At 42.0% G+C, this 16,236-nt stretch overlaps 1 protein-coding gene and 1 pseudogene across 1 annotated transcript; one reads left to right on the top strand and one right to left on the bottom strand.

Annotated features, from left to right (window-relative positions):
- Positions 1–2,972: 2,972 nt before the first annotated feature.
- Positions 2,973–6,982, bottom strand: CXCR4 (C-X-C motif chemokine receptor 4). Its single transcript, XM_072613206.1, has 2 exons — positions 6,784–6,982; positions 2,973–4,601 (listed from the first exon to the last, which is right to left on the bottom strand). Exons 1-2 carry the CDS (start codon positions 6,811–6,813, stop codon positions 3,540–3,542), a joined length of 1,092 nt encoding a protein of 363 aa, XP_072469307.1. The 5' UTR covers positions 6,814–6,982; the 3' UTR covers positions 2,973–3,539.
- LOC140507884 (large ribosomal subunit protein uL2-like) overlaps positions 6,812–16,236 on the top strand; it is a 165,662-nt pseudogene continuing 156,237 nt past the window's right edge.

Here is a 16,236-nt window from a genome sequence, read left to right as displayed (position 1 = left end):
GAAAGATTTGAGGCCAGGAAACCAATTAGGAAGTTATAACAACCCTCTAGGCAAGTTAATGAAGGTGTGGTGGCTGTGGAAATACAGAGGAGAGAAATGAGTGATGTGAAGGTAGACATACATCAACAGGACTTGACAAATAATTAAACATATGAGCTGAAAGAGAATTTAAGATCCTTTACAACTTACCTCCAATCTCCTTTTGATTCTTTGCAAATTCTATATTCTGCTGCTCTTTTCAACCTACCTCTGACTCTGTGACAGCAATGTGCTCCTTTTCCTTCCTCTCTTTTTCCCTGCCAACGGAAAGCTTTCTCTGTCCTCAAGGCCCAGTTCAGATGGCAGCTCCTTCATTGAAGAAGTCCTCCCTGATGCCCACAAATAAAAGGCCTCCATTCTCATCTCCAGAATCCTTGTTTTGACTTTTTCCTAACCACCTATTTTCTGACATATTATAGTCATTTATATGTGTGTTTCTTAACCCCTACAGACTGTAAACTCCTTGGTAGAGGCACTGTTTTCCCCCATCTTATTATAGCCAAGACCTTTTCAATAGTAGGCATTTAATGAATTGTGTTTGAAATTATCTGTCATTTTAATGTTTTTGGTATCAACTTAGTCATAGAGATTCTTTTGGATATGTTGCAGATTCTTTTAACTTGAACTTTAAAACTTTTGAATCAATATTCATTGATTCTGGTCTATAGTTTTCTTTGCATTGTCCATTCTTGGTTTAAGTATTAGCACTATATTTGCCTCATAAAAGGAGTCTGATGGAACATTTGCCTCTATTTTTGAGACTGATTTATTCATAGGCATGTTCTTTAAATGCTTGATTAAATTCACCAATGTTTAACTGACTTCTAGAAAGTTTTTGGCCACCATTAATGTTGCCGCAACTTTGATTCTCCAAAAGTGTAAGTTATCTCATTGTCCCTTGGAAGAGGGCTGGGATTATTTGCCAGAACCAGATTAACCCACTATGCAGGGGTAAGCTCCTTGAAGTAAGGACAATTACTTTTTTTCTTAGTATCCCAGCTCCTTTCACAGTACCTGACACACAGCAGGTGCTTAATGTTGTGGGTGTGTTCATACTATTCCTTATTTAAGTAAGAGGTTGGAATTTTGAACTCTTTGCAATTCTGTTAACGGCTCATATAAGGAAGTGTTCTTGAAAAATCTTTTAAACTTGCACTTAATCCAAAAAAAAAAAAAAATAAACTTGTGAAAGGTACACTGGAATTTTCATGTAGCCATGGAAAGAGGGAGCTGGGAACCCAACATTTTAAAAGAAGAGGATAGGTTGTAGGGTAGCATTTTAATTCATTAGCCTTGTACAATATAAAAATTTAGAGCACACCCTCCCCCCTTCCAAACTAGTTTATGTAGAGTTCAATGCTGTTAGCATCCACTAGGTTAGATGATGTATTTATACCATCTCTGGCAGCAGGCTTAAGATGCAAATATTTAGCTCCCATTATACAACTGGAGCTCCATTACTGACCTCCAAGGACCCCATTCATAATGGAATTTAGCTAGAGAGCAGGAGAGGAACAATCAGCCACTTTAGTTCACAGCAAACAGGCTATGGATTTCCCTGAATTGTGAGGTTACTAAGACATACCAGGATATTGGCAGCTTTTATACAGCCACTGTATAGACATGGCCATGTTCGCAAGGACAGTGATGAGTTGGAATGATAAAGGAGGTCAGGAAGACACCCAATACTTTTTTCAAAGAAAGACTACACCACCCTTGTCCCAAACTTGAATGAAACACCCATTAAAAGGAGGAGGGTCCCTTTCGATTTGGTTCAATAGCTTTTTGTTGTGACTCCATAGTGCAGGGAAAAGAATTTGGGGCAGGGGGTTTTAAACAGATAGGAAGGAAAAAGCATTCCTTTGGATAACTTCTATTGTCTCAGACAGAATAAATATTTATAGAAAAGGTTCAAGTGAACTCATTTGTAATCTGCTAAAGAGGCATTTGGGAGACTTAAATGTAAAACTATACCTAAGTGAATGCTTATCAGATTATTTTTCCCAGGGAAAACCAAGAAACCTAAAGTGTACATAAAATCTAATTGTATTCTCAAATAAAGTTGAATACCGCTTTAAATTATCCTAGATTTACACACCACAGTGAGATACACAATGAATTGGGATTCAATTCTAATGTTTTCCTTGCAAAAGAGCTATCATTTGCCTCGAACAAATGTGATTTGTTTCACAAAGGAGACATTAGAATTTTCCCTCCAAAATAGTGTCATTAATGACTGCTGATGTCCAAATACTGTCTTAATTATTTCATAGTTCTGAATTTGGAGGAAATTGTCTACAGCAACCTGCTCCAGCTGTAAAGGAAAGTGATGAAGTGTTTGTTGCCACTTGGAAATCATGTAAATCTTTAAAAAATGGAAACTGCAGCTGAAATTTGCTCAAGATCCTGGAGGCTTACACAATCTAATGTAATTAAGACACTTACATTACACAACTCATCTTGTGCAAAAATTGGAAAATATGGGCTGTTTTAGTTTACCCTTAAGCTCTGACATCATCACTGTCAAATGTCAAGCTTTTTCACTGATTCTCCCTGGGAGGGAAATTATTCTTTCTAAGGACAAAATCATATTAGATAGAAGAAATCAAAAGGAAAGGCCTTTAGCCACCTTAAATTGTATGTTATGATTCTAAGCTTAGATGCCCTTTAAAAGAAAATCAAATTGACTGGATGCCTAAACCCACTGATAATGATTACAGCTTTTCAATAGTCCAAACCTAAGGAAATTTGAAGTATTTGTGGTACTCAATCTCATACTGTCTCATTACCCCCCTCACCCCCACCCCAGACTATGGCCTAGAAGGATCAGGAGGATTATCTTTCATGCACGTTGGCTCCAGCCTGAAAAGCTTTTAACCAGCACCAGAAAGTCTAAACAAAGTCAACCACAGAGATACAAATGGAACACCAAATAGTTTTCCTTTTCCTTTTATTAACAGCTTAACACAGACTGTATGCTGCAGGTTTTTAAACTAAGCCAATACTGAAAAAACCATCTAACACTTGACTCAAGGGTTTTGGTTATAAGTGCCAATGTCTACATCAGAATTACACTAGTGTAAACCATACAATTTTCAGAAGAATAGGGAAAAAACAGTTGAAACTGGAATGGAAAGATAATTTATGTACAAACAGTTGAGCAGAGTTTTTCTAGCTTTAAGTCATTCACCACACACTCTAAAAGTGTTTAAGTTCACATTTTCTACAGCTATACAGACAAATATTAAAAGTAGCAAACCAAGCATTGGCCACAGGTCCTGCCTAGACATTCATCAACACGCAACGTGAACAAATTTATATAAATAAACCAATTAAACATAACAAAAACACCCCTAAAGTAAAAAACAAACAAACAATAAATTCTGACAGTAAATAATAAGCTGTACATTATGGTCAGTCTTTTGTATCTCAAAAAAAAGAGTAACTTTAAAAAAAAGTTTTTATTATAAAAAAAATTCTTTAGATGTTGAAAGATGATGTTAGCTGGAGTGGAAACTTGAGGATTCTGACTCAGTAGAAACAGATGAGTGTCCTCCCCTCTTGCCCTTTGAAAGTATCTTAAGGCTGGAGCCTCTGCTAACTGATGTCAGTGCATTTTGTGCAGAGGTTTTAAATTTGGCACCAAGAAAGGCATACAGAATGGGATTCAGGCAACAATGAAAAAAGGCCAATGCCTCTGTGATGGAGATCCATTTGTGTACGGCGGTATCAAAATCACAGTCCTGCTTGATCACTTCCAGGAGAACAAACGTGTCTATACTGATTCCAATGTAGTAAGGCAGCCAACAGGCAAAAAAAGCCAGAATAAGTATGACTGTTGTCTTCAGGGCTTTTCGTTTCTGGTGACCCTTTGAATGGGACAGCTTGGAAATGATAATGCAGTAACAGGTCAGAATAATTAGGCCAGGTAAAACAAGTCCAACTAGGATATGCTGAAACCGGAAAGAAATCAGCCAGTTGTCATGAGGATATACCCGGTCACAGAAGTACCTTCCGTTAGCTTCACCTGTGTTGGCAAAAATGATGTCTGGAACCGTGAGCAGGAGAGCAGGCAGCCACACACCTAAGTACACCACCTTTTCTGCCAACAGCTTTCTTGGTCTCTGACTGTTGGTTGCATGAACGATTGCCAGGTATCGGTCTAAACTAATAAAAGCCAGAATCAGGACGCTTCCATAGAGGTTGACTGTATAAATGACATGCACTGCCTTGCACAGAAATTTTCCAAAGTACCAGCTTGCAGCAGCATCCACGGCCCAAAAAGGCAGAGTGAGAACAAACAGGAGATCAGCTACTGACAAGTGCAACCTGTACTTGTCGGTCATGCTTCTCAATTTCTTCTGGTAACCCATGACAATGATAACCAATCCGTTGCCCACAATGCCGGTCAGAAAGATGAAGGTGTATACTGTAGGTAGAAAGATGCGGTTGAAATCCTCGTTTTCATGCCGGAAACATGGCTCTTTGCCATCGTAATCACCTGAGCCAAAACCATCTGAACTGTTGTTATCATGAAGCTCGATGATGAAGCCTGTATAGGACTGCAAGAAAAGAGAATAAGAAAAGTAAATGACAGGAAATGACAAAACCAGTACTTATCTATCAAGTTATATGACTCCAAAGTTTTTCTTAAACAAAAGCAATCCAAATTCTCCCATTTCCCCTAAAAAATTCTTCCAAGGGGAAACAATTTTCCTAGGGAAGGGTGCCCTTACAATGGCACCATTTCTTTTAAAACCCCATTCCTTTCCTCATCTACAACTCCTACAGTAATCTAATAGCTTGGATTTTTCTGTTAACCTCAGAATTCTCATGGAACCTCTCAGCCAAGCTCAACAAAAGAAACTTAAAGAAACATTCTTCCGAGTCGGGACAGGTTGGGGTTGGAGGAAGGGGGATTCGATCCATCGTGGCTAGGTCAAAAGCATAATAGCACGAAAAACAGGAGATAAGAGAAAGGACAGCTTAAGCGCATCAAAAAACCCCAAAACAAAACTCTGTTCTCCATTGAGGAAACTTTTTTTTTTAAAGCACAAGCTATAGTGTCCTTGCAATCACATATGGCCAGTATAGGGATATCTGTCAAAACAGTATGCTTGAGGAGTGTCCGGCAGGCATGGAAAACCGTGCTCGTTAATACGTACACCTTCCGCCCCCCCAAGTGTTTATTCCTTCAAGGTTATTCTAGTTTGCTGAGCGGATCTCCGCTTCCCTGGGTGGAGAAGGCGCTGTTGTTTGGGTCACGCGTTCTGGACTCTACCTCCTCGCCCCAAGTTTCATTTCCTCCCTCTATCTTGTTCCAACATCAACCCACTGTCTAGTAGTAATGTTCCCCCCTCCCCACTTCCCTCCCTCCCACCCCACACTAGCCTGGCTAATGGGATCTAGAGGGCAGCAGCTGGAACTCGCGCACTGGGAAGCGATCAGCCTGCTGTCCAGTGTGAATATAAACTGTCCACCATCCTCAAGGCACTCTCCTTCCCTTCCCCCGATTCCCCCAACTTTACTCTTCTCCCCAGGCAACTAGGTTAGCCAGAGCCCTGAAAGCACTCTCCATAAGCCCGTACCACCCTCCCTAGATGACTCGCACCGTGCATGCCGCTGCGCATTTTAGAGAGCCTGGCGGCTCCACCCTGGTTGCCTTTGAATCGCGCGCCACTGTGGGAGGAAGCGAAAACTATGAGGTGGGGGGTTCAAAAAGCAAGAGGAAACCGCCGACAGTTAAACAGCAGCATTTTGAACCAAACCGATTAGTACGCTTGCACCCACCCTCCATCCCCTTCCCCCTGGATGCAATTCAGCCGAAGACGATGTCGCGCCCTCCAGGGTAAGGACCTCCCCAACCTAGCGCACCTCCGGGTCTAGCTCCTGGAGGTGACTCAAGCCAACAGCCGCACACTGCTTGGAGACGCCCGACGCCAAAGCGAAGATCCCGGAGCTCCTGACCTACCACAACGGCACGGCGTCTGCAAATCCCAATTCCAAAGAAAGAGCAAGGCTACCCTATACCATAGGCTTTTAAGACTTATTAATGAGACTTGCAGTCTCCAGAGGGAGTTTGTGAATTACTCCAAGTCCGACCCTGCATTCCCTCTGCCAGCACTCCCCCACAAAGAACCTAGTTCATCCCCGGGCACGGAATAGATCGCTTTGGGAGGCAGGAGAGGGAATAAAAAATGTTTTCTTTGCTCCTTCTTTTTCCAGGTTGAATCTGGGAACCTGAGCGGTTCTGAGGGAGGTGCACACGCACCTACTGGACAGAAAACCAGGCGCACCCTTTACAAATGTCACCCACCCGGGAGTTCACTTTCCCTCTCTTTCCCCGGTCCGCTAGTGCAGCCGTTTACCCCAATTCTTGCTTTTTCTTCCTTGGGGCTCCCGGCAGCCAGTTCCTTCCCATGCACTTGCCACATCTGCACTGAATGCACCTTTTTGTTTGCAAACAATGCGAAAGAAAGCAAGCCAGTGCACGGTCCTACCCAGTCACTCACGCTCATCTCTGTAGCCCAAGTCAAGTCTCAAGGAAAAAAGAGGAGGAGCTGCAAACCCTACTTCTATTTCATTCTGCCACCCCTAGGAATAATTTCTGCCAGTTGCCCCTTTGAGTGCTGTGAGCCCTGCAAACGGGCATCCTCTAAAAGTTAGGCAATCGGGCAGCTGCGGTCTCTGCCAAGAGAAATGCATTTGCAGCCAGAGAAATAAGGAGAGCAGAGCTGAACTTACATCCAGATCATCTCCGCTGTTCGAACTCATGCTTGCAGCAGCAGCCTCCGCCCAGACACACTACTTTCCAATCACTTCGCAACCCTCAGCCACAACCAACAAACTCCGAAGTTTCTCGGAGAGCCGGACTTTTATAAATCACGCTCGGTGGCGGAACAGCGCATGCGTCCCACCCGCTGGAGTGATGATGGGGAACTGCTTTGCTTTGAGTCCTTTGAATACACGGGGCGGGGTGTGTGGGGGGGAGGGAGGAGAGGGGAGGTGGGGAGACAAGGGGCGGGAGAAGGGCACCGCGGTTAGTCTGGCGGAGTCTGTTAGGGAAGCCCCTGTACAATGCACGCAATGAACTTCGTCACGTAGTGTTGTTTTTTTGGCGGGGAAGGTGGGGAAGGAACTGAGATGGAGGCACGTTAGAACTGGCCCCTATTTTGGTCCTCCTCTATGAAAAAAGATTCTCTTAGAATCCCTTTTTAATGTGGGATGTGAGAGCTGGAAGGGACCGTCTTGTCCTGCCCCATCTGAGGACCAGGAGAGACTTGCCTAGGGTCACAGAGCTGGTTTCTCTAGCAGAGCCTGGAGTTTCCAGTCTCAGTTCAGGGCAGTTTTCACTGCTGCAGATCAGCACCCTATTTTTATTTTATTTTATTTTTTACAGAGGGATTCAATAAGGGAACATCTATTTGGGACTTTTTCACTTAATGAGTAACAAGGGAAAGTGGGGCCAGGAGCGGAGGATAAGAATCAATCAGAAATCACGTATTGAAAAATTTAAATGCTAAAGGGGTGGGGATGAGAACGCAGAGGCAGACTACAAAACCCATTACTATTACCTTCAACGCGTCAGGCAAGTTGCAGGTGAAGTAATTCAAGAAAAAAGAAATTAATCGCCGCATAGCTATATGCCCTGGCCAATAATCTTACTTAAATGCAGAATAGAATGGTACTATATGAAGAAGAATCTGGAGAAACTGCTCTCAAAAGCCTTCCTGGAGTAGATGGGGTTTCAACCAAATTTAGTGCTTCTCTCTCTTACAGAGGAAAAAAAATGTTTCAATCAGTCAGTCCAATCCACAAGCATTTATTAAGATGTTTCTCAAGTCAGTGGAGGATACAGGGACAAAAGTGGAAGAGTGGGGTATGGTTTTTGTGAGGGCGATGAACAAGGAAACAAATCTTGTGTTAGCTTGAGAAAGGAGCCAGGACAGCCGAGGCTGGGGAGATGGAGCCTCTGTGCACTATTTGGATGCTAGGCTAAAGAGGTGCAGATATCACAACGGAAAGCCACCTCATCTGCCCCCTTTTTCTTTCTTCGGCTGCCTCTCAGCCTTCTATCACCAGGATGGGCGTTATGTCTGTATAAGGCAGGGGGAGCTGTGCAATCTGAGGAGAGTGGGAAGGCGGGACCAAGAGAGGACGTGCCAAGCTGCAGCAGGTTGGGCATTTTTCTTGACGCATCCTACCGTCGTCTCTGTAGGAATATAGAAACCAAGCCAGATACTTCACCCCAACCTCAGAGCCTCTGGGGTACCCGTAAGAAATGTTTTTGTGAAAATAAAAGTTTGAGGCTCAGTTTCTTCAGAGGATTTGTTTTGCCTAAAATCCACTGGTCACATCTGATTTCCTACCGTCTGCTGTCGAAGGTCTTTGTCCCCCCAATCTCCTTCCCATTTAGCGCTCTTTTGTCCATCACCCTGAAAATATAACTGGAAAGCTGGAATTTAGCAAAATGTCTCAGAGGCTGACATTTTAGGGAGGTACCGTTTGATAATGTTACAAGGGGCAGTGCTGGGCAATACATGGAGGGGCTACCTTAGGCACCACACAGACCATGGGTTCAGTTCCTGTCTGGATACAAACTGTGTGAGTTTGTCAAGTAGCTTAACCTCTTAAGTGTCTCCTGTGCATCTCTTCAGAAATATTGTTACTTGTTGCACGTATGGTCACGTGGAGTTCCCTACTCGGATAAAATCACAGTTCCAGACCTAAAATAAAGTGAAACAACACCGCACCACACTTCTTTCCTGTAATCACCTAAAACCTTTCTAAGGAGTCTTCACATCTTTTGTCTCATTCGATCCTTACTGCAGTCCCATGAAAGCAGATAGGGCAGGCAGTATACTCATTTTCCAAATGAGGGAAATGACTTAAGGGTACATGGCTTTGTAGTGGCAGAGTTGGGAGGGGAAGTTCTTTTAAGTCCCAGCTCTGCCTTCCTTCTGTGCTAGACCATACCCTACCAGCATTAGGCATATTTCTTACAGTCTCTTTCTTGTTTTCTTCCTACATTGTTACTGTATTTTTTTCCTCCAGGGTCATTGAAGGCTCATTTGACCTCAGAACTTCAGTAGAAGCTGAAACTCAAAGAAGCGAGGTCCTCCCACTCAGATGGGCAAAATAAAGGAAGGGGGATGGTTTAAAACAATGAATATTTGTTGACTGATTTCGAACATAAAGTAGGTCTCCTTTAAGTAAATAAAACAAGAAAACATGGCGGGAAGGAGGGGAAGAAAAAGCACTGGACTTGGAAACAGCAGATTTGTCTCTTTGGAGGCAGTTAATAAGTGGCGAAAGTTGGACTTTCCCCATTAACTACCTATTCAACATAGGATGAGTCACTTCATCTTTATGGGTTTCAAGGTCCTTTATAAAATATGAGGGCTAGATGAGGTGATTTCTAAAGGTCTCTTTTAGCTTTGCCTTTGAGTCATGAGGTCCTTTTAGGCAGCTCTGGTATCGGGTTAGGTTTTACTCTCAACCAGAAGTGTCAGTACAGAATAGAGTACATAGATACTTTAGCTGGTCACCTCTTTCTTCCCTACTCACCCAGCAATTTCCCCTTTTGTCCATACTCAAGTTCTAACTCAGGTCATGGCTTCTGCAAGAAGCCCTACCTGACTATTCAAGTTCATAATATTATTTAGTGCCCAAAACATAGCAAATACTTAATAAATGCTTTTATCTGTCTATCTGTCTGTCTGTCTATCTATCTATGTATCATTGATCAGTCTGACATTCTTTCCACCCAAAGCATCATAAGCTTTAGAATTGAAAGAAATCTTAAGAAATAATCTCTGGAATTTCTGAAGAGCTAACTCCTACTCATTTGGCTTTTGATAATATGCTGCCTTTCAAGAGCTTTTATATTATTATTTAACTTTTTCTCTATGTGTATCTTATCTTTTCAAAGATTGTAAATTTTTTCAAGGGAGGGTCCAGACATCCCCTACCCAAATCTAATTCATTGCTGAGCAAATGGCAAGCATTCAATAAATATTTGTTGGTAGAATGAATGAATATCCTGTGTGGTTCTTGTAACAGATCTAGAGTTAATGCTGCTTTGGCCGGGTTTCTAAATTCTCAAGCTGTCTCTAACCCAGAGAATGACTGGGTTTTGGTCGCAGCATGGAGAGGATGCTTAAAAATTCAGAGACACCGTGGCAAGCATCCTGCCACCTCCTGTTGCTCCTGCTGCAGCTGGTTGATTTGTGTGTATATGTGTGAGGATGACAGAAAGCTGTACTTCTCTCCAACATTCCCCCCCACCTTCTCTCACCCTGGCATTGTTGGCTTGGAAGTCAGACTTGGTGAAAGTTTCAGGACAGGCTCCCTGGTGGAGTGAAATGTCTGAAGTGAAAGGGATCAAGGGCACAGCATTCTCACCGCCCTCTCCTGTTCTTTAAAAGAAAAATGGCTGTTTTTGTCCCTCAAAGAAGAAAAGTCAAAACTTCTTTGATGGGAATGGTGGGTACTCAAAGGGACAAAGTTAATGTTTTTCCAAGTGATAAAAAAGAGAGGCTATTTCCGTAGAAGCATGTAATTCTAGGAGAGGGCTACAAATCTTAAAGAGACAATGCTATCGAATGACAACCATTTCCAAATGGGTGTGATGGGGGTGAAATGTCAACCCCCTTCCCCCAACAAAATGACTTTGGAAAATAGACCTATGCCCTCTCTTTAGCCAGTCATGTACTAGCTTATGAAAAAAACCCCAAAGATGCAGATCTTATGAGGACCCCTAAATCTCTGGATCATGTTGTGTTTCTAGCATGTTCTAGTTTGTTGTCCAAGCTTTGACATTCACTAGTTATAGGATCCTGGACAAATTGCAACCTTAGTTTCCCTATGAAATAAGAATGACAATAGCAAATTACTTCTCTTGCAATGTTATGTTAAAGAATTTTTCTATGTAATATAGATATGCTAATGAAGCAGCCAGGTGGCACAGTGGATCAGAAGTGGATCAGTCCATCCGAAGTGGAACCAGGGAGATCTGAGTTCAAGTCTTGTCACAGACACAACTAGATGTTTTGACTCTAGGAAAAGTTGCATAGTCTCTCTCATCCTGGTTCCTTCTCTGGCAAAAAAAATGGGTATAATAATAACACCTACCTTCTTAAGCTATCATTTTAAAGTCCTATAAAATTCTGGTTGTTTTTTGAAAGTAAAATCTGTAACAGAAATCAAGGAAACTGTTCCAAAAGTTCCAACAATGGGCATGTATAGAGAAGGGGGAAGGGAGAGGAAGACTGGATTAGTAAACAACTATAGTTAATTTAGTGTTCCCTGTTGAGCCACAGTAACAAAGCAGCCACTTAATTAACAATATAATCATCATTACTTGACTAATTCCATTGCTAGGAGGATGAATTGCCCTGAAGTTTGCTCTGCTAATGTGACAGGTGTTCCCGGCTCTACCATGTGAAATACACAGAGTTGCTACTGGTGTTGTCTAAAATCAGAGTATGTTGCTTGGAGAAGGGCATGACTTCAAGGAAATAATCAAGTGCAAAAATCCTGTTCTCCATGGAAAACGCTTGTCATTGTTTTCCTTAAGCATGTAATTTATTAGCACTGACCTTGGTAAACTGTATCACAAGTACTCTCTGGTGGATACACAGCAGCTTTCTGAAGAGACCAGAAACACATTGCGTTAGGTTCAGAAACCCGCTGCAGCAAGAGGACAAACAAATATGTTCTGAAATCTGCTCTGGCTCACTAGCCACAGTTCAACATTATCCCGAGGAACAAAGAAGGATGCTTTCAGCCGCCTGCAATCTGCTGCGATGCTGTCCCCTCCCCCTCCCTGCCCCTTCAGGCTCCAGGCTCTATGGGAGGGCTGGCGGACAACTCGGAGAGAGGGGATGCCCCTGGGGGTCACTGGCAGGCCCTAGGTACTGGCTGCTTGGAATGGAAGAAAGGGAAAAGAAAAAGGGAAGGGACCATATGTCAGGGCAGTGGTGGAGTGTCAACGACATTTGCCTCCTGTGATGCTCCGGGGCATTCGCTGCATAGTTTGCCTGTCCAGAGCTGGAGAGAGATTAGTCTTCTAAATGTAGGCTCCTGTAGGGGATGCTTCTAGTTAGTCTCATACTACTTGTCAGGTCAGCGTTTGGAACCCCAAAGAGGATTATTGGCCTACCTGCTGCTGGGCTATGTTCTCATCCTTGCCAGCCCCCCTCCCCCACTTCCCCAGTTATCCTCTCCCTTCCCCCCCACCTCCCAGTTGTGTCTGTGGATGACTAATGGACTCAGGGGGGTTTGTTCCCTTAGCGAATGGAGTTTCAGCTCTTTACCTGTGGCAGAGAACTTAACTCAACTAAGGGTTCTTATTCCCTTGAAGCAAGGGAAAAGAAACTTTTCACACAGAGAAGACGCAGGCAATAGATAGTAGCACTAAGGTAGGATTAAGAGGGCATTCCTCTTTCCTTGTTACCAGTAGAAGATTGTACTAGAGGAAAAGTAACAAAGGGTTCCTTAAGTGTACAAAGAAAGCTCCCTCATTGGATCAAAGAATCATAGCAGGATAGAAATCTAGAGCCTTAGAGGTGTCAGGTCCTGAAATAAATCAGATCTATAAGTGAAAGTTGTCTAGTCCAACCATCTCACTTTATGGATGAGGAAACGGAGACTCAGAGAAATTCAGTGACTTGCCCAAAGTCACACAGGTCATAAGTATGGGAGCCAGTGTTCAAAACCATATTCTCTCACTCTAAATTCATTATTATTTCCACTACACTTAACTCTAGTTAGGAGTTTTTCCAATCCCGGAGGAAAATATAGTATCCCCAAAGTCTAAACAGAATCATCTTTTTAGATGTGCTTATCCGTTGGGAAGTAGAACTATGTACTATATTAAGCATTGCAGAGGCAAATACAAGCAAGCAAGAATCTCTGCCAGCAAGGAGGTTATATTCTATTGGGAATAGGTAAAGGGGTGCTAAGAAGTGATGGAGAAGGGGTAGGGGACCATATGCCCTGAATGGCAAGATAAGGAGACAGCAGGAAGTGGTACAGAGACCGGTCTGCAGCAAAATAAGGAAAAACATTACCTAATCACAGTCCAGGAGCCAATCTGGGCCACCTTCCTGTGGGAGGACAATGATGATAATGGTTAAAGACCATCACTTTTTTACACTTTAGGGCTTTCTAAGTGTTTTCCTCACAACCTTGTGAGGTAGATAGTGTAGACACCTTCCCTTCCATTTTACAGATAAACTGAGGCAGTGAGACATTAAGGAACTTGCTTACATAATTAAATGCCTCTGTCAGGATTCCCCCCAAGTCTAATGCAGTTTTCACTACCACTCATGCCACAGATGCCTTTATTGGGATAAACCTAATATTTTTAGGCTTTATGTACAAGCAGGGTTTTAGGAGGCTAGATCTATACCTACAGCAGGAATCTACTCCTCCCCCCAAATTATTGATACAGGTGAAATCAGGTTAAAATTACATATATGTGTATGTGTATATATATATGAGATAGACACATACAGTTATTTTTAAAAGAGTCATTTGGTGGCCATCTTTCTAATCCACTGTCTAACCACCAGTTCAAAATAGGGCCCAGTTGTCTTCCCTTTCATTTCCTTTTCCCCCTTCCCTCCCTAAGGTTTTAGGATAATCTTTTGAAATTATTTCATTATTGCAATCAGCAAAACAACTAAACCTTCATGGTAATTGTTTATACTTGTATTTTTAAAACTTAAAATCCTAAAGTATTATAAATTTCCTTCAAGAAATTTGACCTTTGTCCACCCTCATTCACTTTCCCTCTTATATAGTCCTAGTTAGTGAGTGCCCCATTCTCCTGGTTCTGCTTTTTCTGCTTTGTATGATTTCATAATAATCTTTCCATCTATCTTTGGCCTGCTTTAAACATGGCCAGCATGGTTCCCTGATGGTATTCTACTGCATGAATGTTCCACTAATATGTTTAGTCATTTTTCTATTGTTGGATATTTTAGGTTATTTCCAGTTTCTTACAATTACATATAAAACTGTTGTGAAAAACTTGAAGCAGATTTTAGGGGGCTATAGGATGATGGACTCAGGTTATTGTACCTTAGACATGGCCTTGGTTTTGCACATATTTATTCGAGTGAAAATAAAGAGCATTAAAAGCAGTAATTTAGAAAAACAATACAGAGCATGGGATGTTTGGAGATCAGGCTTTGTTTTGAACATCCGTTAATTTGCTGTTGTGTTTAAACATGTTTGGAGGGTAATCCCTGGGTCATGTTTACTGTGGTTTGCTTTGCCAAACAAAGTTCCTATGGTGGACATGCTTGTCATTAACTCAAAGCAGTAGTCCTACTTTCCACTCCAGGGGCCCAAGAACATTAATGGTCCAGTGTCTTCTTCCTTTGTCTGTGTTTATGGTTCAGAAATCTACTTCCCTGTGGTCAGTTTATTGCTTTTTTGGGGGGCAGAGTAGATGACTCCAAAGACACAGTTGGAACAACTTGGTTTAATCCTTTCAATAAACATGTCTCCATTTACACACCCAGGGAGTTGGAGGGTGTTGGGGTTTTTTTTTAATCTTTAGTGATAAATGGGAGTACATTCCAACAAGCATTTTAAATTTTCTTCCTAAACTGAATTGGTTTAGGAAGGCTCATCAAGACAGAATATAAATAGAATTTTGTTCTCAGCTAAGCAAATTATCACTTCAGGTTTAGGGTTCTGTCTGTGGGTTTACTTTTCCAAGGGGATTTTTTCCTCCTAGCTTTAATGCCACCCTGTATGTAGTGGACTAAAGTTTTTCTTCTTCTTGTCAATTTCCCAGAATAAGGATCCATTCTCTCTTTCCACCCAAACAAAAACAAAATAAGCCCCAGAAAATCCCCTACTGATATAAAAAAGTCAAAACAAACCTCCTCAAAACCAAAGTACTCTTCAGGCACATTGAATCTGTTGAGGACAGGGCAGCCAGGGTCTTTGATTATACCTCTTCCAAATGACTTGACCCTCTACTCTTTTTCCTATTCTCCTCTTCCTCAGTTGTAAAGGCAAGAAGAAATGGGAGACAGTATTTTTTCTCCCTACCTAAAGTTCACTTTTTTTTTTTATTGCTGTGGTTCTTCAGCTAGGACCAGAAGAATAGAATGGCCTCCATTGTTAGTATTCTGGGGGTGGTGGCAGGCCAGGTTTCCTCTTTTCCCACCAACTCAAACACATCAGGCAGTCTATTAGCTCAAATCCAGTTTCATTGGCTACTTGTCTGTCCTCTTTTCTCCTAGTGAACATACCAAATTCTACAAAGAGCAAATAACCTAAAGTTTGTGAAGAGATTACAGGATCATAGATGTAAAGAAGGAACCTTAGATGTCATCTAGTCAATCTCAGATGTAGGGTTGAAAGGGATTTCAGAGTTCATTTAGTCCAAACTGATCCTTTTCTAGATGAGGAAACTAAGGTCCAGTGTGACATATGAAAAGTTCAAGAGGCATAATTTCTGGGCAATTAATCAATTTTATTAGTTACAGCTAGCAGATAATAAAATGATGGTCATGATGAGGAATAGATCAAACCTATTTAATATTTAATAGATCAAGCCTCTGGTCCTGGATTTATTCTATTGTATTTACTTTGATAGCACCAGTCAGGAGGCCTAGTAAGCAGCTGTTGGGAGTAAATGAATTCATGTGATGGTTGCTAATCATAGTTGCTTCTTCCAGTAAACCAAAGGCCCTTTCTGGAGAAGACTGAATACTTAAAAAAGGCTTTGAAAAAGGGTGTGTCCCCGAGGATGGAAATCACCTCTTGACTGGTTAACAATAAAGGAGAGAGTGGACATGTTAATAAGGAGGTGGGCAAAAAAAGTCTTCAGCTCCTCTTGCAGAGAACATGACCAAATCATGAGACTCAACTGCCTCCAGAAATCTGAGCAAAAAAAAATCCATGAATACCCAGACCTCTATGGTTGGTTTTCCCCCTTCATAAACAGGGTCACCCTAAATTCCAATGGAAGGTTACAGGGACATACAGGGACTTATTTCCTAAGGGCAAAATCTTGATGAGACTAGATTCTGTTTGGGAGATCCCACCCAAGATCAAAAAACTTATACCCAAGAATTTAGGCAATCTCACCTATCAGCAGTGTCCTAGGGGTTTATTTCTGAATGAGCAACTAGAAAGGAAAAAATCTTAATCTCAATTAATAATTGATTT

Source organism: Notamacropus eugenii, chromosome 5 (genome assembly GCF_028372415.1).
Source record: "Notamacropus eugenii isolate mMacEug1 chromosome 5, mMacEug1.pri_v2, whole genome shotgun sequence".
NCBI classification, from domain to species: Eukaryota; Metazoa; Chordata; class Mammalia; order Diprotodontia; family Macropodidae; genus Notamacropus; species Notamacropus eugenii.
Note: the sequence above shows the minus strand (reverse complement) of the source record. Positions and strands in the feature narration are given on the sequence as shown.

Bases quoted from the DNA above. Each gene is read 5' to 3' on its own strand.
- CXCR4 (XM_072613206.1), bottom strand. From the start codon at position 6,813: ATGAGTTCGAACAGCGGAGATGATCTGGAT. The intron at 4,602-6,783 runs GTAAGTTCAGCT...CTTTTCTTGCAG, and splicing joins ACAGCGGAGATGATCTGGAT to TCCTATACAGGCTTCATCAT.